We start from the raw sequence: 25,074 nt of genomic DNA, 5'->3' as shown, positions 1-25,074 counted from the left end.
CCATTTACTTAAACACATACCATTAAAGTAATACTTTGCACTGAAAGCAGATGTTACTAGATTTCATTGTGGCTAACAAGGAAGTAACAATACAGACAATGAATAGATACACACATTTTCTTATACATCAAGAATTCAGCTCTCCGTAAAACACTGTGTTGGTAAAACACTGTGTTGGTAAAACACTGTGTTGGTAAAACACAGGCCAGAGTACTACAGATTTGATTCCTGATTTGTGCTGCGTTAGCTGATCTCAACCAAACAGCAATTGTGGTGCTCTAATTGACCTCATTCCTTTGAGCTTAGGACGCGGAAAATCAGCCAGTGTTCCCACAGCTGATCGCTATCCAGTGACCACTGTGGACGTTGGGTGAAGGGCAGGATGGCAACTGGTTATGATGCCAGTCAACATAAATAAATAGTCCTACAGTCATTATCTATACTCACATGAATAAAAGCTACCTGGACAGCATATTGGAAGGTAAGCAACAAGCACAGCACCTTACTCCAGCTACACTCAGCACCTTCTGGAGGGTTGGAGGGAGGGCAATTGAAGGGGAAAAGATACAATACCTGCGGATGCTTGATTTTGTAATAAAGCAGCCAATTTCTTACCTTTCAGCTTTAGCAGCAGTGTAGGGATCTTATTATCTGGGCTTTCCGCAACGTCAGCTGCCAAGTTAAAAATTTGGGGATCCACTCGTTGATCCAAACTACCTATGGCTGCACCCCTGATCGCACAGCACAAAATAAAAGTGACATTTTGATCAGTGACAAATTCAATATAATGTTCACAGTATAAAATATAAACACATTCTCACAATGTAAAAGAACAGTTCCTCATTCATAACATGAGCTGGGAGAATCCTATCTTACACGGGCCAGTGGGGGGTGACACCGGTTTACTTTGGACATCACCAATCAGCACTCTCCTCTCGGGTGCTTGCCATTGATAAGTTCCGGTTGACTCACCTAAACCAAAATAATTTTCCAGGTATTCATATTTGTATTTTGCAAGAAGGACCTATGATGCTGTGAATCACCTTGCGAAGCCCACCAGTCTCAAAAGGCTTCGAAACTGTGGGCATTGCAAATTTGCAGTCAATGGCCACCCAGAGCTCTGAACATAATAAATAGGAGCAGGAGTAGGCCATATGGCCCCTTGAGCCTGCTCCGCCATTCAATAAGATCAAGGCTGATCTTCGACCTCAACTCCACTTTCCTGCCCGATCCCCATATCCCTTGATTCCAAAAATCTGTCAATCTCAGTCTTGAACATATTCGACAACTTAGCATCCACAGCCCTCTGGGGTAGAGAATTCCAAAGATTCACAACCCTCAGTGAAGAAATTCCTCTTTATCTCAGTCTTAAATGGCCGACTCCTTATCCTGAGACCATGCCCCCTAGTTCTAGACTCTCCAGCCAGGGGAAACAACCTCTCATTATCTACCCTGTCAGGCCCCCTCAGAATCTTATATGTGTCAATGAGATCATCTCGCATTCTTCTAAACTGCAGAGTACAGACTCATTCTACTTAATCTCTCCTCATAGGACAACCCTCTCATCCCAGGAATCAATCTAGTGAAATCTTTGTTGCACCGCCTCTAAGGCAAGTATACCCTTCCTTAGATACGGAGACCAAAACTGTACGCAGTACTCCAGGTGTGGTCTCACCAAAGACCTGTACAATTGTAGCAAAACTTCCTTACTCTTGTACTCCAACCCCAACCGAACAAGGCTAAGCAGGTGAAGAGATCACTCCTGGCATTCTTACGTATCTTGGACCTGTACATAGCAGCTCAGCTGGGAGAATTATTGCCCACCACCACCCACCCCCCTCCAGGTACAGGAATGAAAAAGTACTGACTATTTATTTTCTACCCTTTGCTTTGCTGCAGGCCACACTACAGCAAATAGAAGATGTAAATAAAAGAAAGTGTTCGAACCCAGGTTTAACCCTCCGCTTATTCCACTTCTTAAGACGTGAGATGCTAAACTTCCACTTACCCATCTGATGCTGTGGCTTAGATCATGGCAAATATAGAATCATAGAAAGGTTACAGCACGGAAGGAGGCCATTTGGCCCATCGAGTCCACGCCAGCTCTATCCTAACCACTCGCTGTGTAAAAATGTTTTTCCTCATGTCACCTTTGGTGCTTTTGCCAATCACCTTAAATCTATGTCCTCTGGTTCTTGACCCTTCCGTCAATGGGAACAGTTTCTCTCTATATACTCTGTCTAGATCCTTCATGATTTTGAATACCTCTATCAAATCTCCTCACAACCGTCTCTGTTCCAAGGAGAACAACCCCAGCTTCTCCAGTCTATCCATGTAACTAAAGGCCCTCATCCCTGGAATCATTCTAGAAAATCTCTTCTGCATCCTTTCTAAGGCCTTCACATCTTTCCTGAAGTGCGATGCCCAGAACTACACACAATACTCCAGTTGTGGCCAAACCAGTATTTTATAAAGGTTCATCTTGACTTCCATACTTTTGTACTCTATACCTCTATTTATAAAGCCTAGGATCCTGAATGCTTTTTTAACCACTTTCTCAACCTGCCCTGCCACGTTCAACGATTTGTGCACAAATATGCCTAGATCTCTCTGTTCCTGTACCCCTTTCAGAGTTGTGCCCTCTAGTTTATGTTGCCTCTTCTCGTTCTTCGTACCGAAATGTATCACTTTGCATTTTTCTGCGTTAAATTTCATCTGCCATGTGTCCGTCCATGCCACCAGCCTGTCTGTATCCTCTTGAAGCCTATCACTATCCTCCTCACTGCTTACTACCCTTCCAAGTTTTGTGTCATCTTTTTGAAATTGTGAAATTGTGCCCTTTACACTCAAGCCCAAGTCATTAATATATATCAAGAAAAGCAGTGGTCCTAGTACTGACCTCTGGGGAACACCACTGTACACCTCCCTCCAGTCCAAAAAACAACCATTCACCACTACTCTCTGTTTCCTGTCACTTAGCCAATTCTGTATCCATGTTGCTACTGCCCCCTTTATTCCATGGGCCGCAGTCTTGATGATAAGCCTACCATGTGGCACTTTATCAAAGGCCTTTTGGAAGTCCATATACACCACATCAACTGCATTGCCCTCATCTACCCTCTCTGTTACCTCATCAAAAACTCAATATCAGATTAGTTAAACATGATTTGCCTTTAACAAATCCTTGCTGGCTTTCCCTAATCAATCCACACATGTCCAAGTGACTGTTAATTCTGTCCCGGATTATCATTTCTAAAAGTTTCCCCACCACTGAGGTTAAACTGACTGGCCTATAGTCGCTGGGTTTGTCCTTACACCCTTTTTTGAACAAGGGTGTAACATTTGCAATTCTCCAGTCCTCTGGCACCACCCCCGTATCTAAGGATATTTGGAAACTTATGGCCAGTACCCTTACTTCCCTCAGCAACCTAGGATGCACCCATCCAGACCAGGTGACTTATCTACTTTAAGTACAGCTAGCCTTTCGAGTACCTCTTTTTTATCAATTTTTAGCCCATCCAGTATCTCAACTATATCTTCCTTTACTGAGTCTCTGGCAGCATCTTCTTCCTTACTCATTTAGTACCTCAGCCATCCCCTCTGCCTCCATGAGTAGATCTCCTTTTTGGTCCAAAATCAGCCCCACCCCTCCTCTTACTACCCGTTTACTGTTTACATGCCCATAGAAGACTTTTGGATTCCCTTTTATGTTGGCTGCCAGTCTAAACCCATACTCTCTCTTTGCCCCTCTTATTTCCTTTTTCACTTCCCCTCTGAACTTTCTATTAGTTCTCACTTGTGTTATCAACCTGACATCTGTCATGTGCCCCTTTTTTCCATTTCATCTTACTCACTATCTCTTTTGTCATCCAGGGAGCTCTGGCTTTAGTTACCCTACCTTTCTGCCTTGTGGGAATGTGCCTAGACTGTATCCGAACCATCTCCTCCTCAAAGGCAGCCCACTGTTCAATTACAGTTTTGCCTGCCAATCTTTGATTCGAATTTACCCTCCTCACTGCTTACTACCCTTCCAAGTTTTGTGTCATCTTTTTGAAATTGGCCAGATCTGTTCTCATCCCATTGAAATTGGCTCTCCTCCATTTGAGTATTTTTACTTTAGAATGATCAGTGTCCTTTTCCATAGCTATTCTAAACCTTATGATACTATGATCACTGCTCCCTAAATGCTCTCCCACTGACACTTGTTCCACTTGGCCCACCTTATTCCCTAGAACCATGTCCAGCAATTTCTCCTTCCTCGTTGGGCCGGAAATGTACTGGTTAAGAAAGTTATCCTGAACACATTTCAAAAATTCCTCCCCTTCAATGCCCCTTATATTATTATTGTTATCCCAGTTTATATTAGGCTAGTTGAAGTCCCCAGTTATCACTACTCTATAGCTTTTGCACCTCTCTGTAATTTCCCTGCAAATTTGCTCCTCTATATCCTTCCCACTAGTCGGTGGCCTATAGAATACACCCAGTAGTGTAATGGGACGTCTTTAATTTCTTAACTCTAACCAAATAGATTCTGTCCTTGACCCCTCCAGGACGTCCTCTCTCTCCGCTACTGCAATATTCTCCTTAATCAATACTGCCACCACCCTCCTTTCTTTCCTTCCCAATCCTTCCAGAACACCTTGTATCCAGGAATATTTAGTACCCAATCCTGCCCTTTTTTGATCAAAATCTCCGTTATCACCATGACGTTGCAGTCCCATATGGCTATTTGCGCCTGCAGCTCACCAACCTTGTTTACCATGCTTCATGCGTTTACACACACGCACTGCAAACCAGTCTTAGACTTTCTTGTACACTCTCTTGTCTGATCCCATCTAATACTGTACTATTACTTGCTTTAGTGCTATTTTTCTCCCCCGATCCTTTGTGCCCCTTGTTTCTCCCTTCCATTGCTACATCCTGGTGCCCACCCCCCTGCCAAATTAGTTTAACCCCCACCCCACAACACTAGCGAACCTCCTCACAAAGACATTGGTCGCAGCTCAGTTGACGTGCAACCCGTCTGGCCTGGTACAGGTCCCACCTTCCCCAGAACTGGTCCCAATGCCCCTGGAATCTAAAGCCCTCCCTCCTGCACCATCTCTCCAGCCACGGATTCATCCTCCTATTTTTTTTTAAAAGTTCTTCACTGGTTGTAAAGCACTTTGGAAACGTCCTACAGTCGTGACAGACATGACATAAATGCAAGTTCTTTCTTTCTAAATCATGCGCTCAAATCTTGGGAGTGAGGCTTGAACTCTTGACCTTCCGGCTCAGGCTGGAGTGTTGATTTTGGGTCCTCCTGAGGATGTGAAAGGCGCTATATAAATGCAACTTCTTGATCTTTTGCGGGGGGGGGAATCGCCCGGCCTGCAACGCCAAGGGGAGATCAGCTATAAACTCTTTATATAAACCAAGGCGGGGGAGGGCGAGCGGTACCCCGGAATTTCAATGGAGAAAATTGGGCCAGGTCCTGGCGCGGGCACTCGGCCTCGCCGCACACCTTTTGCCCCGGCGGTCGGGAAAACAAAATAAAAAACGCACGACGAATGAATGTGCCTGCCTTACCTGTGGGCCAGGCTCGGTCCTGACCGCGGGTTGTTAACGCTGCTGCTGCTGCCCTTGCTGATCCCGGCCATCACTCTCTCTGCTCGGCCTGCTGCCGCGCCAGAAGCCGCTCCTCGGTTTCCAGGGGCAACGGGCTGCCTTCGGATTCCCATCGACACAGATTCCATCCGCCTCGCTGGACTCTGGCTGAAATTTTTTTTTAAAAAAAACACGCAGAGGCACCCGCGACATAAATTATTTTTTATTTATTTATTTTTTTTTTAAAAAAATGATTGACTCCAACCAGACGAACAAGTTTCAACATCAATGAATCGGCGGATTGAATTGTAAAAGCGGTTTTCTTCAAGTAACTTGCACTCAATGGGGGCTAAAAGTTGGGAACAGAGCAAGAGGAATAAAGGACAGATTATTGTTCCACATTGTTTATTGCAACGATCAGTTTTAAAGGTATTAACCGAGTAATAATATTGGAATTAATTTTCAATAGAATGATACAGCAGAGAAGGAGGCCATTCAGCCCATCGCGCCTGTGCTGGCTCTTTGAAAGAGCTATCCAATTAGTCCCACTTTCCCCATAGCCCTGCAAATTGTTTCCCTTAAAGTATTTATCCAATCCCAATTTGTAATTTAATTAACTACTTAAAACAATATTGGTCAAAATATTTCGACATTTGTGATTTTGTATATTTTTTTAAAAAATTGTGAAATTTAAGTCGTGTTGATAGAATTAAAAGTAATTGAAAAGAGGAAAATTTGAGGTTCAGTAACATCAGCCCTGGCTCAGCTGGTAGCACTCTTGAGTCAGAAGGTTATGGGTTCAATTCCCACAGCAGGGACTTGAGCACATAATAATTCAGGCTGACACTGGGGGAGGGCTGCACTGTCCGAGGTGCCGTCTTTAAACTGTCTGCCCTCTCAGGTGGACGTTAAGAGATCCCATTGCACCATTTGAAAAGCATGGGAGCTCTCCCCGGTGTCCTGGCCAATATTTATCCATCACTTAAAAAACAGATTATCTGGTCATTCATCTCATTGCTGTTTGTGGGATCTTGCTGTGCGCAAATTGGCTGCCACCTTTCCTACAACAGTGGCTTACATTTCAAAAAGTATTTAATTGACTGTAAAGCACTTTGGGACGTCCTGAAGTCGTGTAAGTTATTATATAGATGCAATTTTTTTTTTCTTTTTAAACATTAAACTTATTATTTGAGGGACGGCCCCCCGCCGCGCGCGCGCACTGTGGTCACGTGTTGGTGGTGCCGGCCTCTTCGGGACGTCACCGTGACGTCAAAGAGGCGGGGCCAAACGTGGAGCCCAGCCTGACAATCGTGACCTGATTGACGTGGAGGCGGACCAATCAGAAGCGAGAACCGGTCCCCAGGCCGCGGCCCGCATCGCGCGTCAATCATGGATATCCGCCAATCAGAGCCGGCAAAGGGGGCGGGGGGGCCGGTGTCTTTGTCCCTCCCTCCCCTTTGAGCCGTGAAGTTTTGGTGGCAGCAGCGCCCGAGAGGGTTAAACCGTCCACCAGCTGACAAGTGCCGGGACTGAGGGGGAAGAAGGGGCTTAGGATGAATGGAGGAGCTCTCTCTCAGTTTGACAATAAGGAACACGTTTTAAAGTTGGGCGGCAGCTTTGACAGACAGCCGAAGTGCGGCTTCCACACCATCAGATGTAAGTGGGAGTTTACCCCGCCGCCGCTGCTACTGGGGGTGGGGGGATTTTGAGGAGCGCGCCGCTACTGCGCCCCCTAGGCGCGGGAAGAGGGAAATGCCGGGGAGCAGGAGTGGAGATGGAAAGGAGGAGGAGGAGGACTTGGAGAACTGGAGAGGAGGACTAGAGAAGGGGAAGAAGGAAGATTGATTTGGATGAGGAATGGTGAAGGGGGGGGGGGGGAGAGGAGGACTAGAGAAGGGGAAGAAGGAAGATTGATTTGGATGAGGAATGGTGAAGGGCAAGAAACAGGAGGAGGAGGAGGGGGAGAGGAGGACTAGAGAAGGGGAAGAAGGAAGATGCATTTGGATGAGGAATGGTGAAGGGAAAGAAACAGGAGGAGGAGGAGGGGGAGAGGAGGACTAGAGAAGGGGAAGAAGGAAGATGCATTTGGATGAGGAATGGTGAAGGGAAAGAAACAGGAGGAGGAGGAATGAAGAAGAGAAGGATTTGGATGATGAGGAATGGGGAAAGGACTTGGATGAAGAAGAGGAATGGGGAGAGAGGCAGGTGGAGGACAGGAGAAGAAGGAAAGTAGAAGAGGGAGAAGGACTTGGATGAGAGGAAGAATGGAGAAGAAGGAAAATGACTCTGATGAAGAGGGATTGAGGATAAGGACTTGGATGGAGAAGGGAAGAAGGAAAACATGAGGAGAGGAGGGAAGTAGAAGGGGGAGGAGGACTAGAGGATGAGGAGGAAAGTAGAAGAGGGAGGATGAGATCGGATGGAGGTAAGTAGAAGGAATGTAGAAGAAGAAGGACTTGGAGTAGAAGTAATGGAGGAAAGAGGAGCAGAAGGAAGGTGACATAAGGAGAGGAGAGCAAGGAGATTTCAACTTTCTATATTGGCTGTGAGATTCATATCTCATGGTTCTTTATTGAATTTTGTGTTTGCTTTAAGTATTAGTTGAGTAACTAAAATGCTTGCTGTACGTGCGCTATTTGATTGCTCAGTAGATAAATCTAATGGGACTGAGCTATATACAGACCAGCATAGTTTGGAGCTTGATCTTTGCCTCTGCTCAATTAGCTAATCTCAGCTGGAGCAGCCAAAATGGTATTGTAGTTAGGCTCAGTGCCCAGGGTTTGGGAAGTGAAAAAACAGCCAGGGTTCCTGCTCCTGATAGTTTGCTGTTCAGTGTACCCTTTTAGAAAATGCTTGCTGGGTGTCAGGCAATTACAGGATTGATTTGTGGCTAACGTCATCTTGTTGCCTCAGGTAGTTACCATCTTGTAATTCAACTAGAAGTATCCAGTATGCTGAAAATGATGCATAAAATTAATCCGGCTTGCTCCCGCCCCCTTCTAAAGTATAAGTCCAATGGTAAATGGAACAATTCATCTAATTCAGCGGTGGAGGAGCTAATGGGCACTTAAAAGTAGTGACCCTGATGGTTGGACTTCCAGGACAAGTGTCCATGTACTGCTACAGGCAGTCTGGTGATCACGTATCCAGTATACTAACAAATATGTGTTCAGTTATGTGGAGAGGTAGGAGAATCTGGGATTGTTCTCCTTAGAGCAGAGCAGGGTAAGGGAAGACCTAATAGAGGTACTCAGAATTATGAGGGGTTTTGATAGAACGAGTGGCAAGAAACTGTTTCCTCTGGCAGATGGATCGGTAACCAGAGGTTATAGATTTAAAATAATTGGCAAAAGAACTAGAGGGGAAATGAGGAGAAATTTTTTCACAGTGTTGTTAAGATCTGGAAACGCGCTACCTGAAAGCCGATTCCATAGGAACTTTCAAAAGGCAATTGGACATGTACTTGAAGAGGACTAATTTGCAGGGTTATGGGGGAAAAGATGGGGTGTGAGACTAAATTGGACAGCTCTTACAAAGAACCAGCACAGGCACGATGGGCCGAATGGCCTCCTTCTGTGCTGTAAGATTCCAGTGGCGGAAACTGCTTTTGCTCTAGTGGATTGTTTTAAACTGACTTCCTGTCTTGCTGAATGGGGTAGTGGGGAGGTGGGGGTTGTACTGGGTAGTAATGAGGTGCCTCCTCCAGAAAGTGAGTGTGGCCATTGGACCCTGAGCCAGTCTGTGACCCCCCAGCCCGCAGCCAGCGAAAGCTCTGGACTGACTCACGTATGTGACATCTCTGGTGAGGGTCAGTGTGTAGAATTGATCTCTTGGGGGCAGGCGAACTGCATAAGAGGTAGTTTCAGAAAACACTGCTCGCAGGGTGGCTGGCTGGCTGGGCTTATTTACTGCTGTAGATTTCAGTCTAGAGTCCAGCAGCAAGGGTGGGTACTTTTGTACGTAGAAAATTGAGGATTGCCAGGATAATAGAAAGAAAGTCTTGCATTTATAATCGTGCCTTTCATGACCTCAGGATGTCCCAAAAAACTTTACAGCTAATGAAATATTTTTGAAATGTAGTCACTGTTGTAACGTAGGAAACACCGCAGCCAATTTGCGCACGGCAAGATAAATATTGGCCAAAGCACCAGGGAAAACTCCCCAGCTCTTCTTTGAATAGTCCCACCTGAGAGGGTAGACCGGGGCCTCGCTTTAACATCTCATCCAAAAGACGGCACCTCCAACTGTGCTGCACTCCTTCAGTGCAGCACTCCTTCAGTGCAGCACTCCTTCAGTGCAGCACTCCTTCAGTGCAGCACTCCTTCAGTGCAGCACTCCTTCAGTGCAGCACTCCTTCAGTGCAGCACTCCTTCAGTGCAGCACTCCTTCAGTGCAGCACTCCTTCAGTGCAGCACTCCTTCAGTGCAGCACTCCTTCAGTGCTGCACTCCTTCAGTGCAGCACTCCTTCAGTGCAGCACTCCTTCAGTGCTGCACTCCTTCAGTGCTGCACTCCTTCAGTGCAGCACTCCTTCAGTGCTGCACTCCTTCAGTGCTGCACTCCTTCAGTGCTGCACTCCTTCAGTGCAGCACTCCTTCAGTGCAGCACTCCTTCAGTGCTGCACTCCTTCAGTGCAGCACTCCTTCAGTGCAGCACTCCTTCAGTGCTGCACTCCTTCAGTGCTGCACTCCTTCAGTGCAGCACTCCTTCAGTGCAGCACTCCTTCAGTGCAGCACTCCTTCAGTGCTGCACTCCTTCAGTGCAGCACTCCTTCAGTGCTGCACTCCTTCAGTGCTGCACTCCTTCAGTGCTGCACTCCTTCAGTGCTGCACTCCTTCAGTGCTGCACTCCTTCAGTGCTGCACTCCTTCAGTGCTGCACTCCTTCAGTGCTGCACTCCTTCAGTGCTGCACTCCTTCAGTGCTGCACTTCCTCAGTGCTGCACTCCTTCAGTGCTGCACTCCTTCAGTGCTGCACTCCTTCAGTGCTGCACTCCTTCAGTGCTGCACTCCTTCAGTGCAGCACTCCTTCAGTGCAGCACTCCTTCAGTGCTGCACTCCTTCAGTGCAGCACTCCTTCAGTGCAGCACTCCTTCAGTGCTGCACTAGGAGTGTCAGCCTCGATTTTTGTGCTCAAATCCCTGGAGTGGGACTTGAACCCGCAACCTTCAGACTCTGAGGCGAGAGTGCTACCAACTGAGCCACTGCTGACACCAAAATAACTGAGAGCTTCTCATCATAATCCACAATCGTTCCATGTACCAACATCAAAGTAGTGTTTGTTGATGAGTACCTTAAACGCAGCCATCAAATGTGGAAATTCAGAATGGTTCAAGGCTTTCCCTACTGCTTAGAAATGTAAACTGAATGGACAAGTGAACTTAAAGTGTGAACTGAAACTTAGCAAAGGTGCGTGTGTTGTTGCACGACACAACAGCGAGGTGGAGCAACAAGGGCCGATAGCTCGTGAAGTTGATTTGAGCGTAGAATTGCAGAATGCAACAGCACAGAAACACAGCGTTTTGGCACATCAAGCTTGTGTTTTTCCTCAAATGTGCCGCATAGTCTAATCCCGCCCTCCTGTTTGCTCCCCATAACATTTAATATTCTTTCATCGAGCGACTATCTAATTCCCTTCAAAGTCCTTATGTTCAAATCCCCACCCCTCCCTCCCCGTAGCCTCTATATCTGTGCAATCTGCTCCAGCCCTACGCCCAACTTGCACCTTCTCCTCCTCGGACATTGGATTGCTCCTTGTTCTCTGCTTTTTACATTTAAAAAAATGATGGTCCAGGTTTAGACCTGGCTCTGCTGTTAGTTTGCATCCTCCTTGATTTCCTTCTGAATGAACTTCGCTGGGCAATTAGACAGCCAGTGGCAGTACCAGTTGCCTGCCTCTGGAAGGTGGTGGTTTACTGTGTAATTCTTATACGTTGAGCTCTTGTGACACCTAGTGACGGAACCCTTGAAGAAACTATTACTGCAGAAATCGTCAGGATTTCAGGCAGAGTCTAGTTGAAGCTTAAAAATGTTTTTGATTCCCCCAGATGATGGGGAGTTTACGCAGTGAGTAGCCAAACTACACATTCCAGCAAGCTCCCCGATGCAATCCTCAGTCCGTGCTGAATTAGCTGACCCCTGCTTGGGTAGAGGTGAATGGGAGCAGCTGTCGGCTGTAAGTCACCTCCTCTGTTTGGGAGGGAGAAAATCACATCGGGCTCCTGTTGCCATTCTGGGAGTGCTTGTGTGTGGATGTTGGCTGAGGATAGGACCAGGCTTGTTTGTAATGCCTCCCTGCCTAAATAGCCTGCTGATGTTCAGTGTCAAGGCTCACAGCAAATAACGACCACTTGGTTAGAACCGCAGAAATGTACTGCACATAAAGAGGTCATTTGGCCCACTGTGTCTGTGTCAGCTCTTTGCTAGAGAAATTCAAAACTAATCCCACTGCCCCGCTCTCTCTCTCTCTCTCTCTCTCCAAAGCCCTGCATCTTCCTTAAATATTTATCCAGGTTTCCTTTTAAAAGATGCAGTAGTCTCTGCCTATGGCAAAGCATTGCATGCCCCACGACCCTCTGGGTAAAGATATTTCTCCTAACCTTTTCCCCACCTCCTCCCCTACTCTATTAGTGACCACCTCATTGACGATCCGGATTCTTTCCCCTCAGTCTGGTTCAGTAAAAACTGAGTCGAATACATTTTAAAGTTCAACACAACTTTAATAGCAGGGTTCTTAGTCTGCAGCATTGATTTGGACTCCTGATAGAGTCCCTCTATGCTGGCAGAGCAAGAACAAGAAACATACAGAAATCCACACGTTTTTATACAGATCAATAGGGGTTGGAACATACTTAACGAGGGTCAACACCAATCATAAGCCGGGCATAGGTTGCCATGCGAGGTTACATCATTGCCGGCCAATCATAGATCGTCCATGTGCTGATCATGCTGCTGTTAGACATCAAAGGGGATACTTCCTCACCTTCCAACCTGGAATGTTCTTTCCTGTTCCTTCTGTTCCTTATCTCCCAACTTGGAATGTCTTTCAACTTTGGCTAAGCTCGTTACCTATATTGATCTGCCATAAACATGGAGACATTCAGACCAGTCCTTGAATCACATCAAAGACTCTACATTGATAAGACAATGCAAACCTGCTGACTATGCAAATATATGGCCCAGCAGGAGGCCAGGCCACCTGTACCAATCTCAGTTACTAACTAATTAACCCTTTCTAACCATTTTGTATTCTGCTTCTTTGCCATGTAGGCATTTTAATATTTTACTGAAAACTGACCACGTAGGGATTCTCATTCCCCCCTTTTATCATTTCATGATAACCAATTATTACGGTGCTCACTGGTTCTGCAGATTCTGCAGCGCAGCAACATTTAAGTAAGCAATAAACTATAAGAATTATAACAATGAATATGACTAGCCCTTGAACTAGAGAAGTCCCAATAGAACACAGACATGTTTCATCAATACGCCTTTGTACTCTTATCTGTTCTCAGGAACAGACTCCTTCTAAACATCTCTCAAGTAAGCTGCGAATGTCCTTGGTCAGCTAAACCTATTCATGTTAGTTTGAAAAGGCTAACATAGTCAAATATCCTATGGTGCTTTATATTTTGTTTCCAGCCTAACTAGACTGAATGGTACCTTTCAGACCATTTTACACCTGTGAATTGGTGCCCTCCCCATTATATCCCTTAATCCAAATTCTCCCTACAATATCCCGTTAGATGCTGTACCTCATCTTAACCAGGTTCCCTTCGTGTTGGCCACCAGTCCGGGTGGAAGAGAGGCAGAGCATCTGATAATCCTATCAAACTATAATTGTCTTCCCTTTTATATGCACCTTACCCCAGCGGGTGCTACTCCTGATACCATTAAGATGTGTTCTTAGTTGAAACCACAGAGACAATGGGGACATTCTCACCCAGGCTCTGTTTTACTATCTTTGCCAAACCCTTCATCCTCTGCTTACATTTATTACATGCAATGAAAATCAAGAAGCACATTACAACAAACTGCACTACGACTAATACATATGAAATTAATCTAATCCAAAGATGGATCTGTATATTCAGTCCCAAATTCCAGAGGTCATTTCACCAGGTGGTGACTTTAATTTGGTCAATGTCATGCTTAATGTTGTTATTGTCCTGTTGTAGGTTATAAAAAACCTTCTGGGAGAGGCGTATCTCCATTCACAATGCTTTCAAGTATTTAGGCAACAGGGGTGTCAGATACTCAAATGTGTCCTGATATGCTTTTAAGTCCTTTCTGACATTCTCAGAAACTTGTAAGGTGGTGAGGTTATGCCGGTGTATCTCTACCAGTTCCTCGGGTCCAATCCGAACCAGGACTTCAGAAATGGAGTAGAATTCTGGACTTAAAATATCACAAGTTAGATTGGCATATTTAAACGTTTTCAAATTAGTTGTCACACAATATTCGCCCTCTCCGTCATATGCCACTTGAGTGGGTTTTAGATCCGCCTCTAGGGCCTCCATGGTACAGTTAATATCCCGATTGGTACCGGTATTATTAAACCCACACTGTGCTTCTAGGCTGTGTCCAACACTATGTGGACACACAGTGACAGCATGTCTAGTAACACATCCCTTTAATTTTGTTCCAGCCAATCAGCTTAAATCTGCGTCCTCTAGTTCTTGAACCCCCTGCTAGGGGAAACAGGTACTTCCTGTCTACTTTATCTGGGCCCCTCATAACCTTGTAATTTTGTATCCATCGTGCGGATATCTTCTAAATATTGTTTCTCCCAATTTTATTGTTAACTGATGGGAACCTAACCCTGAATTTTGGAAATCCAAATTACTGTGTCCCTCTTTACTTTAATTTCAGTCCTTTTGATTGATACCAGTGTTTCCTGACTGTTTCATTAATTAGTTGGTTTCTCTATGGACCATGTGTCAGTGCCTTGTTTAAAAGGATTTCTCACTCGCCTGGACCACATTAACCACTTTCCTGTTGTGCTGTTGTCAAGTAACTGAGCCTGTCTGAGACTCATTCTTCACTGTATCTTCTTCATGTATCTCCGCATACTAGCAGCATCTCATAGGAATGAGCTTAGTGTTCTTGGATATTAACTTTCTGCTGGCCAGTCTCTTCTTCCTCATGGTATTTCCGAACATTTTCCATGGCACACATCATATGTCCTGTAGGATTCAGTCCTGTAAAAGCAACTGGTTTGTTTAAAGAGTGATTGCAATAGCTCACCAGGCCATAGGCCTTTGTAATCATGTTCTTCATCCTGATCTCCGTTTCAGATGATGGCAACATACATTTGTATCTTTTATGTCCACTGTAGCCATTCTTAGGTTTTCAGGTTATCTTATCAAAAAGATCAGGGGTGTCTAGAGTGCTTATCTCCCCCTGCATGGTCCCGATGTCAGGGTAGTGGCCAGGCTATTGAGTGTAGTTTTCTCATTATTCATTATAGGCAAGGACACAAATATCTCCACGAGAAAGCTATCAATTTACTATTCTCAACTACACTTTCCTGACTTCCACTCGATTGTATATTTATGCCAGATTGATTTTTTAATCATGCCCAATTCAATGACTTTAGAGAAATTCCCATTTGGTGTAATTTCTCTGTTTCTTACTTTAATTCTCAATCCCTTCCTCTCATCCAATTTTACATAACCCATTATATTACCTATCATGAGCCCTGGAGGAATGTTACTGTCCGATACAATATTTACAGTCCGGTCCAATATCCCAAAATTTATTAATCTTGCGTAATTTTTCTTGAACCGCTTTTCATTTCCCAAAATATCCCACTACATTGTGCCCGAGTCCCTTCTATCATTTCACAATTATCCCAACTTAAGAGCAGTATTGTTGGACTGACAGGACTTGTCAATGTAAAATTCTCTTCCCTCTCAAAGAATTCTTCTTTGATACACAGCATTCAATAGGAACCATTTAGACTGGACTTCCTTTATTTTAAAATATAATTTGATTATCCCCTTAAATTACAAGTAAATTTTTTCCTTTCTCGAGGGCTTAAATAGCAACTTATATAAATTTTTCTTATCAATTCCAATTTCAGAAACAAATTATGTCCAGGCTTTGTGGTTTTATAGTAGAGATGAAGTACTCGTAATTACTTTTGGATGCAACTCCCATATCTCCCCACCTCGAGCACTCTGTCTCAGAAGACAATAAATAGGTTAAAACAAAATAAATCAAAATGTTTTAAAAATAAGAGAATCAGGTTGATATCACCGCGCTGTGACATTTGGTATCCGCTGATGTCTGCAGCTAAAGTCTTAAATCTTTAACACCACTGGATCGTTTCCTGCACCAAATTTCTCCAGCAAAGGTTGCACCGTAACTTTGTAACTACTCTTGGTAATCCTGCACCATCAACACTCACGTGGTCCCAAAAAAAACCCAGGGTCACCTGTTTTAAAAGAAACACAGAAAATCCATTGCGGCTCTTCTTGAGAGCCCAAGTGATTAATTTGTCAAATCTTCATTTATTATTTATTTATCCAAAGGAATAATCCCTTTACCCAAAACAAATTCAGAAAACAAAACAGGAGAGAGAAATTGCCTAGTCCCTCTCTCGCTCGCTCTCTGAAGCACGCAGCCTGTCTGAAATAAACACTGTCTCTCCCACATACAGATGTACGCAGGGCTGCAGATTGGAATTTCTAACTCCAAGTCCTAATCTGTGTTTTCAAGATGTAACCACAAGCAGATATCATTAGCAGCCAATTGTCTAACCTATGCTTCCTTTTCATATGATTTGTTTTACATTCCTTTATCAATTTTTCACTGTAGCGTGAAAACTTATATCTCAGTCAATTGTAGCCTTTGGCATTTCCGAGTGATTGGGACAATTTTACTAATATAACCTATACCTCATGTTCACCTGTGTTCTGGGCAAGCCTCAGACAGTTCTCAACCGACTGGGTCATTTCTATCTATTTGAACTGCTCTTGGCATGACAGTCTGGCTTCTTGGGATGGAAGGGGTTAATATTAACTTGCTCTTGTGGTAGGAGTAACTTGATCCTTCTCCCTTTGAGATTAAGTTTCCACCTTCAAAATTTCTCTTCACACAGGTTTGACTGATTTTTTTACTTCTCACATTTGTGGATTGCTTTATACTATATTTTTGCACACTTTTTTCACATACTTTTAGTGGATGTGATTACAATCAACGCTCCAAGCTGTTCCAGCTTTCCGACTTTTCCTATCACAGTGATACCAGATAGTTTTTTTTAATCTATCCCGTTAATTTTTAACCTCTTTTTAAACTACAGCCAGTCACAAAATAAACATTCAAAATGCCAATTTTTTGAAGATCCCATGTCTGGAATTTAACATGCCCACACTTTATAAGAACCAGAATTTAATAGGTCACTTAACCTCAATAACTCCAATTTTAATTCAGCAGTATCAGAATTAAACACACGACAAGACAGATACATTACACAAAGGAAGAAAACACGGAAGACACAGTAAGAAGGGGGTGTGGCCCACAACACCGACAAAAAAAACACTGATCAAGACAGGCTTTTTAAAGGGACAGTACACTTAAACAACAAAACCTTTCTTTTTCGGGTCTCTGTCTTTTAAACATTTGTCTAGTCACTTAATTCTATCCATTTTTTTTTTACAGTACTGTCTCCATAAAGCAATTAGTTCTTTGGCTGTGGTACCTCTGTTATTTTTCCAAATTAATTCCTGAGCCTTTTTGGCGGCATCTAAGTTTTTAGTTCCTCCCAATGGCCATTGATCATTCCCCAGTCTTTTATTCTTATTCAACTAGTCAACACAACCGTATTATCGCCACTCAGTTGCTTATTACAGAATTTGAGGATGGTACTGATGCTTGTGCCTCACAATCCTAAGTGCCCTTGGTCCCTACGCCCACTTCAGGGTCCTGAGCTTCGCGTGGGGGATTTCCCCTCTTAACAACCGGTCTAAGGCTGTGCGTTGAGACAGGCACTTCCTTCTGTAGTCGATCAGCACAAGCAATCAGTTCCCGTTCATACCCAATCCCCAGGGACTCGAAGTTCCTGTTTATACCCAATCACCAGGAATTCGAACCCTGACTCAGTGATATTTTGATCACTAGTTCCTGTTTATATCCAATGACCAGGAACTTAAACCCTGACTACCCTCAGTGATATTAACCACTGACCTACCGCTTACAAGTTATTCCCTCAGTACGTATGCTGACCCTCAGCCGGAGCTGACCCTCAGTGATATTCGACCACTGACCTCTTCCTGCTATTTCTGTGTATTCGCCAAACTGACCTGAATCTTGTAAGGACGCCACACGAGTGTTAGCGATTGGACGATTCGTCGTCAGACTGACGGATTGGAGGAAAACCGATGTAGTAAATTAAGACTACTTACATCGGGGCGCCATTTCCTTCCTCCGTGTCTGAGACAATCCGCCTCTCACTCCGCGAACTCTCGGTGAACGACCGTTAAGATCCCCGTACGGGCCACCAAATGACGATCCGGATTCTTTCCCCTCAGTCTGGTTCAGTAAAAACTGAGTCGAATACATTTTAAAGTTCAACACAACTTTAATAGCAGGGTTCTTAGTCTGCAGCATTGATTTGGACTCCTGATAGAGTCCCTCTATGCTGGCAGAGCAAGAACAAGAAACATACAGAAATCCACACGTTTTTATACAGATCAATAGGGGTTGGAACATACTTAACGAGGGTCAACACCATTCATAAGCCGGGCATAGGTTGCCATGCGAGGTTACATCATTGCCGGCCAATCATAGATCGTCCATGTGCTGATCATGCTGCTGTTAGACATCAAAGGGGATGCTTCCTCACCTTCCAACCTGGAATGTTCTTTCCTGTTCCTTCTGTTCCTTATCTCCCAACTTGGAATGTCTTTCAACTTTGGCTAAGCTCGTTACCTATATTGATCTGCCATAAACATGGAGACATTCAGACCAGTCCTTGAATCACATCAAAGACTCTACGTTGATAAGACAATGCAAACCTGCTGACTATGCAAACATATGGCCCAGCAGGAGGCCAGGCCACCTGTACCAATCTCAGTTACTAACTAATTAACCCTTTCTAACCATTTTGCATTCTGCTTCTTTGCCACGTAGGCATTTTAATATTTTACTGAAAACTGACCACGTAGGGATTCTGATCATCATCATCACTGACTTCCCCAACCAGAGGAAACAGACTATTTCTCCCCTTCCCACTGCCCCCCCCCATTCACTGTATCAAAACTCTTCATAATTTTAAAAACCTCTATTAAATCCTCTTTAGTCTTATAGGAACAGGAGGAGGCCATTCAGCCCCTCAAGCCTGTTCTGCCATTCAATTAGATAATGGCTGATCTGTATCTTCATCTACCCGCCTTGGTTCTGTAACCTTGCGGCCCATGGAATAAAGAGGGCGGTAGCAACGTGGATCCAGAATTGGCCAAGGGACAGGAAACAGAGAGTAGTGGTGACCGGTTGTTTTTCGGACTGGAGGGAGGTGTACAGTGGTGTTCCCCAGGGGTCAGTGCTGGGACCACTGCTTTTCTAGATATATATTAATGACTTGGACTTGGGTGTGTCGGCCACAATTTCAAAATTAGCAAATGAGACAAAACTTGGAAGGGTAGTAAACAGTGAGGAGGATAGTGATAGACTCCAAGAGGATATAGACAGGCTGGTGGCATGGGCAGATGAAATTTAACGCAGAAAAATGTGAAGTGATTCATTTCGGTAGGAAGAACGAGGAGAGGCAATATAAACTAGAGGGCACAACTCTAAAAGGGGTACAGGGACAGAGATCTGGAGGTATATGTGCACAAGTCGTTGAAGTTGGCAGGGCAGGTTGAGAAAGCGGTTTAAAGAAAGCATACAGGATCCTGGGCTTTATAAATAGAGGCATAGAGTACAAAAGTATGGAAGTCACGATGCACCTTTTATAAAACACTGGTTCGGCCACAACTGGAGTATTGTGTCCAGTTCTGGGCACCGCACTTTAGGAAAGATGTGAAGGCATTAAAGAGGGTGCAGAAGAGATTTACTAGAATGATTCCATGGATGAGGGACTTCAGTTACATGGATAGACTGGAGAAGCTGGGATTATTCTCCTTGGAACAGAGACGGTTGCGAGGAGATTTGATGGAGGTATTCAAAATCCTGAAGGATCTAGACAGAATAGATGGAGAAACTGTTCCCATTGGCGGAAGGGTTAAGGACATAGATTTAAGGTGATTGGCAAAAGAACCAAAGGTGACATGAGGAAAAACTTTAACACAGCGAGTGGTTAGGATCTGGAATGCACTGCCCGAGGGAGTGATGGAGGCAGATTCAATCATGGCCTTCAAAAGGGAATTGGATAAGTACTTGCAGGGCTAGGGGGATAGGGCGGGGGAGTGGGACTAGCTGGATTGCTCTTGCATAGAGCCGGTGCGGACTCAGTGGGCTGAATGGCCTCCTTCCGTGCTAGAATCATAGAAAGATTACAATACCCTTGCCTGAAAAAACTCTATCAATCTCAGTTTAGAAATTTTCAATTGACCCCCAGCGTCAACAGCTTTTTTTGGGTGGGTGGAGGGCGCGCGCGGGGTCGAAGGGAAGAGTTCCAGATTTCCACTACCCTCTGTGTGAAGAAATGCTTCCTGACGTCACCGCTGAACAGCCCCCTTGTTCTGTACTCTCCCACCAAAGGAAATAGTTTCTCTCTATCTACCCTGTCAAATCCTTTACTCTTCTTCAACACCTCCATTAGATCGCCCTCTTCTGTGCTTCAGTGGAAATGGTCCCAATATCTCGTCTTTCATTTTCTGGTGAAGTATTGGAAGTAGGGCTGTGCCTACGGAACCGTATTCCAAGGATATGGTACCGTCGGGAGGAGAATAAAATTAATAAGGGAATTAAATTCCTCAATTCCATCCATTTTTTTTTCTTGGAAACTGTTGCTTTGACGATGGAAATGTGTGAGAGAAGCTAAATCCATCTGAAACAAAGATGTTCACCAGCTCAGGGTCCCCCTCCAACAGCAATTCCACCCCCCTCCTTTTCTAAATCTCCCTCCTAAAAGCACCAGCAGCTCTTGACCCAGGCGACCGTCCTTCACTTGAGCCCAGGCAGCAAGTGTCAGCAGCTTGGGAAGGTGGGAGGTCACGGCCAAGTCTGGTTTGACCCTGAGCTGAGTTTCTGACCCCCATAATCCCCTCCATCACCAAGACTGCCTACTTCCACCTCCATAACATTACCCATCTCTGCCCCTGCCCCTGCCTCAGCTCAGCTCAGCTCATCTGCTGCTGAAACCCTCATCCGTGCCTTTTTATTACCTCCTACACCTGATCATACCAATGCTCTCCAGCCGGCCTCCCATCTTGTGTCCTCAGTAAACTTGAGCTCATCCAAAACTCTGCTGCCCGTATCCTAACGTAAGTTACGTCAACCAGTGAGATCGGCTAACTTTTTTTTAACGTCGTCCGGGCGTCGTACTTGGATTCTTCCTGGTCTGCATGGCTTTGTATCATGCTAGGCAGCCAATGCATTTCGCTTACTGAGCCATTTATTATACAGAAGGGGTACAGTCTTGACAAGGGTCTGATCATTGCGAAATGATGCTTGCTCTTCCTTTCCAGATGATTTCAAACCAGCGTCCATCGACACGGCATGTGAAGGAGATCTCGAAGTAGGTAAAGGGGAACAAATCACAATCACCTTGCCAAACATAGAGGTAAGAACATAAACTGATCCTGGCTTTGGCGTATCCCTTTTTATTTATTATTAAATGTAAATAATTAGGGGACTAAGTGAGGACAGGAGGTAGCACTGCTGGAGCCCAGGTTCAAATCCATCCCAGACTAATGAGATAAGAGTCTCCTCTTTTTCTGATGACTTGAGTTCCTGGTAGTGTCATCTCTTCCTGCTCCCGCACCATTATCTCTGGAGTTCCCCCCAAGGATCGATCCTTGGCGTCCCTCCTATTTCGCATCTACATGTTGGTCCTCGGTGACATCATTAGAGAAACATAGAAAATAGGAGCAGGAGCAGGAGTAGGCCATTCAATATGATCATGGCTGATCCTCTATCTCAATACCATATTCCCGCTCTCTTCCCCATGCCCCTTGACGCCTTTTGTGTCTAGAAATCTATCTAGCTCCTTCTTAAATATATTCAGTGACTTGGCCTCCACAGCCTTCTGTGGTAGAGAATTCCAAAGGTTCACCACCCTCTGAGTGAAGAAATTTCTCCTCATCTCAGTCCTAAACGTCCTACCCCGTATCCTGAGACTGGGACCACTCGTTCTGGAACCCCCAGCCAGAGGAAATATCCTCCCTGCATCTAGTCTGTCCAGCCCTGTCAGAATTTTATATGTTTCAATGAGATCCCCTCTCATTCTTCTAAACTAGAGTGAATAGAGGCCTAGTCGACCCAATCTCTCCTCATACAACAGTCCTGCCATCCCAGGGATCAGTCTGGTGAACCTTCGCTGCACTCCCTCTATGGCAAGTATATCCTTTCTTAGGTAAGGAGACCAAAATTGCACACAATACTCCAGGTGTGGTCTCACCAAGGCCCTGTATAACTGCAGTAAGACATCCTTGTTCCTATACTCAAATCCTCTTGCAATGAAGGCCAACATACCATTTGCTTTCCTAACTGCTTGCTGCACCTGCATGTTTGCTTTCAGTGACTGGTGTACAAGGACACCCAGGTCCCTTTCTACATCAACATCCCCCAATCTATCACCATTTAAATAATACTCTGCCTTTCTGTTTTTCCTTCCGAAGTGGATAACTTCACATTTATCCACGTTATACTACATCTGCCATGTATTTGCCCACTCACTCAACTTGTCTAAATCGCCTTGAAGTCTCTTTGCATCCTCCTCACAACTCACGATCTCACCTAGTTTTGTGTCGTCAGCAAACTTGGAAATATTACATTTGGTTCCCTCATTCAAATCATTGATATATATTGTGAATAGCTGGGGCCCAAGCACTGATCCCTGCGGTACCCCACTCGTCACTGCCTGCCACCCCGAAAAAGACCCATTTATTCCTACTCTCTGTTTCCTGTCTGTTAACCAATTTTCAATCCATGCCAGTATATTACCCTCAATCCCATGTGCTTTAATTTTGCACACTAACCTCTTATATGGGACTTTATCAAAGGCCTTCTGAAAATCCAAATAAACCACATCCACTGGTTCTCCCTTATCTATTCTACCAGTTACACCCTCAAAAAAACTCCAGTAGGTTTGTCAAACATGATTTCCCTTTCATAAATCCATGTTGACTTTGTCTAATCCCGTTGATATTTTCCAAGTGTCCTGTTATCACATCCTTTATAATAGACTCTAGCATTTTCCCTACTGCTGATGTTAGGCTAACCAGTCTGTAGTTCCCTGTTTTCTCTCCCTTGTTTTTTAAATAGTGGGGTTACATTCGCCACCCTTCATCTGAAGACACAATGTCATATTCCACATGTACACTGACGACACCCAGCTCCACCTCCCCACCACCTCGCTCAACCCCTCCACTTCCTCTGATTTGTCATGCTGCTTGTCCGACATCCAGCGTTGCATCAGCAGAAATTTCCTCCAACTAAATACTGGGAAGACCAAAGCCATTGTCTTCGGTCCCCGCCACAAACTCCAGCCCTGGCCACTGTCTGGTTCAGCCTCAGACAGTTCACAACCTCAGTGCCCTATTTGAACCTGAGATGAGATTCTGACCTCATATCTGCTCCATCACCAAGACCGCCGACTTCCACCTCCGTAACATCGCCCGTCTCCGCTCCAGCCTGTGCTCATCATCTGCGGAAATCCTCATCCATGCCTTTGTTACCTCTGTAAGGAATCTTACAACGCCAGGTTATAGTCCAACAAATTTATTTTTAAATCACAAGCTTTCGGAGATTATCCCCTTCGTCGTTACCTCTAGTCTCGACTATTCCAATGCTCTCCTGGCTGGCCTCCCACCTTGCACCCTCCATAAACTTGAGGTCATCCAAAACTCTGCTGCCCTGTCCCGTTCTCACATCACCCCTGCGCTCGCTGACCTACATTGGCTCCTAGTCCGGCAGCGTCTCGATTTTGGAAATTATCATCCTTGTTTTCAAATCCCTCCGTGACCTCGCCCCTCCCTATTTTTGTAACTCCTCCAGCCCTACAACCCTCTGAGATCTCTGCGCTCCTCCAATTCTGGCCACTTGCGCATCCCCAATTTTCATCGCTCCATCATTGACGGCCCTAAGCACTGGAATTCCCACCCTAAACTTCTCCGCCTCTCGACCTCGCTCTCCTCCTTTAAGACAATCCTTAAAACCTACCTCTTTGACCAAGCTTTTGGCCACCTGTCCTAATATCTCCTTATGTGGCTAGGTGTCAAAATTTTGTTTGATAATCGCTCCTGTGAAGCGCCTTGAAGGCACTACATAAACGCAGATTGCCGCTGTTGTAAACAGAATGAGCAGATTCCCTCGGATTGCTTTTTATATTAGAATTGTAAATCTTTCCTTTTGCAAGGGTGTGACAATTTCACTAGTGAACCTAGAGATTCTTCCTGCTGTGCTTATAATGTTGCTAATGCCAAGCGATCAGGGGAAATCTTCCTGCCCACCCCCAACCCCTGTTGTTGAGGCAGCGCAGAGCAGGCGTGCCTAACGTGTTTCATTGGATCTGATGCTTCGTGTGGACACTGAATGCCAAAAAATGTTCTTTCTCTAGCAGTGACATCCAGCAGACTGAAGAAAGCAAAATAAATGACTTTTAAAAAAAATTAAATAAAGTCAATATATTCAAAGTATTCCATTTCAATTATAAAAAGCAAAATACTGCGGATGCTGGAAATCTGAAATAAAAACAGAAAATGCTGGAAAAGCTCAGCAAGTGAGGCAGCATCTGTGGAGAGAGAAACAGAGTTAACGTTTCAGGTCGAAGACCTTTCGTTAGAACTGAAAGATGTTCTAATTTTAATTATGATGCTTCACACACAGAAAGTTGACATTGTAAGTATGTTGTGAAGTGCAGGAACTGGTCTAATTGTCACTGCATTGAGTATATAGCAGTGACTGCTGTTCAGAGGTAACTCTAGCCCTGCCTGAAACATCAACCTGTCTTTCTCATTTACGAGGCCCTTTGCTTGTGCAGTTTCCCCTTGGCATGACCTCACCAGAAACTTGTCACCTTTTTGCTATATTATGGACGATACCGACTTTCATTTTAAGGGTAGATTTCCACTATGGTCATTGTTCCTCTGAGCTTTCCTCTCCTGAACTGCAGGTATAACATTCTCCGTCCTCTTTCTCCTCTTTGTCTGGAAATGAACATTCATGGCACTGTCTCTTACTCTTAACTCATTCTTTCCCAGAACTGCAAAACTACAGAATTCTTTTCCAACCTAGCTCTTCCCTTCTTCCGACAACCAACAGGCTTTTGAAACATAATTTGGGGTTGCCCAGCTACTTGTTGGCTTGCCTTCTCCTCCTCTTCCG

General features: G+C 44.7%; 2 protein-coding genes and 1 long non-coding RNA gene across 4 annotated transcripts in view; 1 reads left to right on the top strand and 2 right to left on the bottom strand.

Moving 5' to 3' along the window:
* The window catches only part of iqcb1 (IQ motif containing B1), a 52,693-nt gene extending 46,966 nt beyond the window's left edge, over positions 1-5,727 (bottom strand). For both annotated transcript variants that reach the window (XM_067987058.1, XM_067987059.1), the window contains exons 1-2: positions 5,569-5,727; positions 616-731 (exon numbers count right to left, since the gene is read on the bottom strand). In XM_067987058.1, coding sequence (XP_067843159.1) covers positions 616-731; positions 5,569-5,720 — 268 coding nt within the window. In that variant the 5' untranslated portion in view covers positions 5,721-5,727. The remainder of the gene's footprint in view (positions 1-615; positions 732-5,568) is intronic.
* Positions 5,728-7,029: 1,302 nt separating this feature from the next.
* The window catches only part of eaf2 (ELL associated factor 2), a 43,081-nt gene continuing 25,036 nt past the window's right edge, over positions 7,030-25,074 (top strand). Inside the window, exons 1-2 of the mRNA XM_067986758.1 lie at positions 7,030-7,242; positions 21,216-21,310. Of these exons, the coding sequence (XP_067842859.1) occupies positions 7,140-7,242; positions 21,216-21,310 (198 nt within the window). The 5' untranslated portion in view covers positions 7,030-7,139. The remainder of the gene's footprint in view (positions 7,243-21,215; positions 21,311-25,074) is intronic.
* On the bottom strand, positions 12,282-16,868 carry LOC137323264 (uncharacterized). Its single transcript, XR_010963326.1, has 2 exons — positions 16,762-16,868; positions 12,282-14,783 (listed from the first exon to the last, which is right to left on the bottom strand). It is a non-coding gene; the product is annotated as an uncharacterized lncRNA (long non-coding RNA).

Source organism: Heptranchias perlo, chromosome 7 (genome assembly GCF_035084215.1).
Source record: "Heptranchias perlo isolate sHepPer1 chromosome 7, sHepPer1.hap1, whole genome shotgun sequence".
NCBI lineage: Eukaryota > Metazoa > Chordata > Chondrichthyes > Hexanchiformes > Hexanchidae > Heptranchias > Heptranchias perlo.
This window is presented reverse-complemented; position numbering and strand designations above follow the sequence as displayed.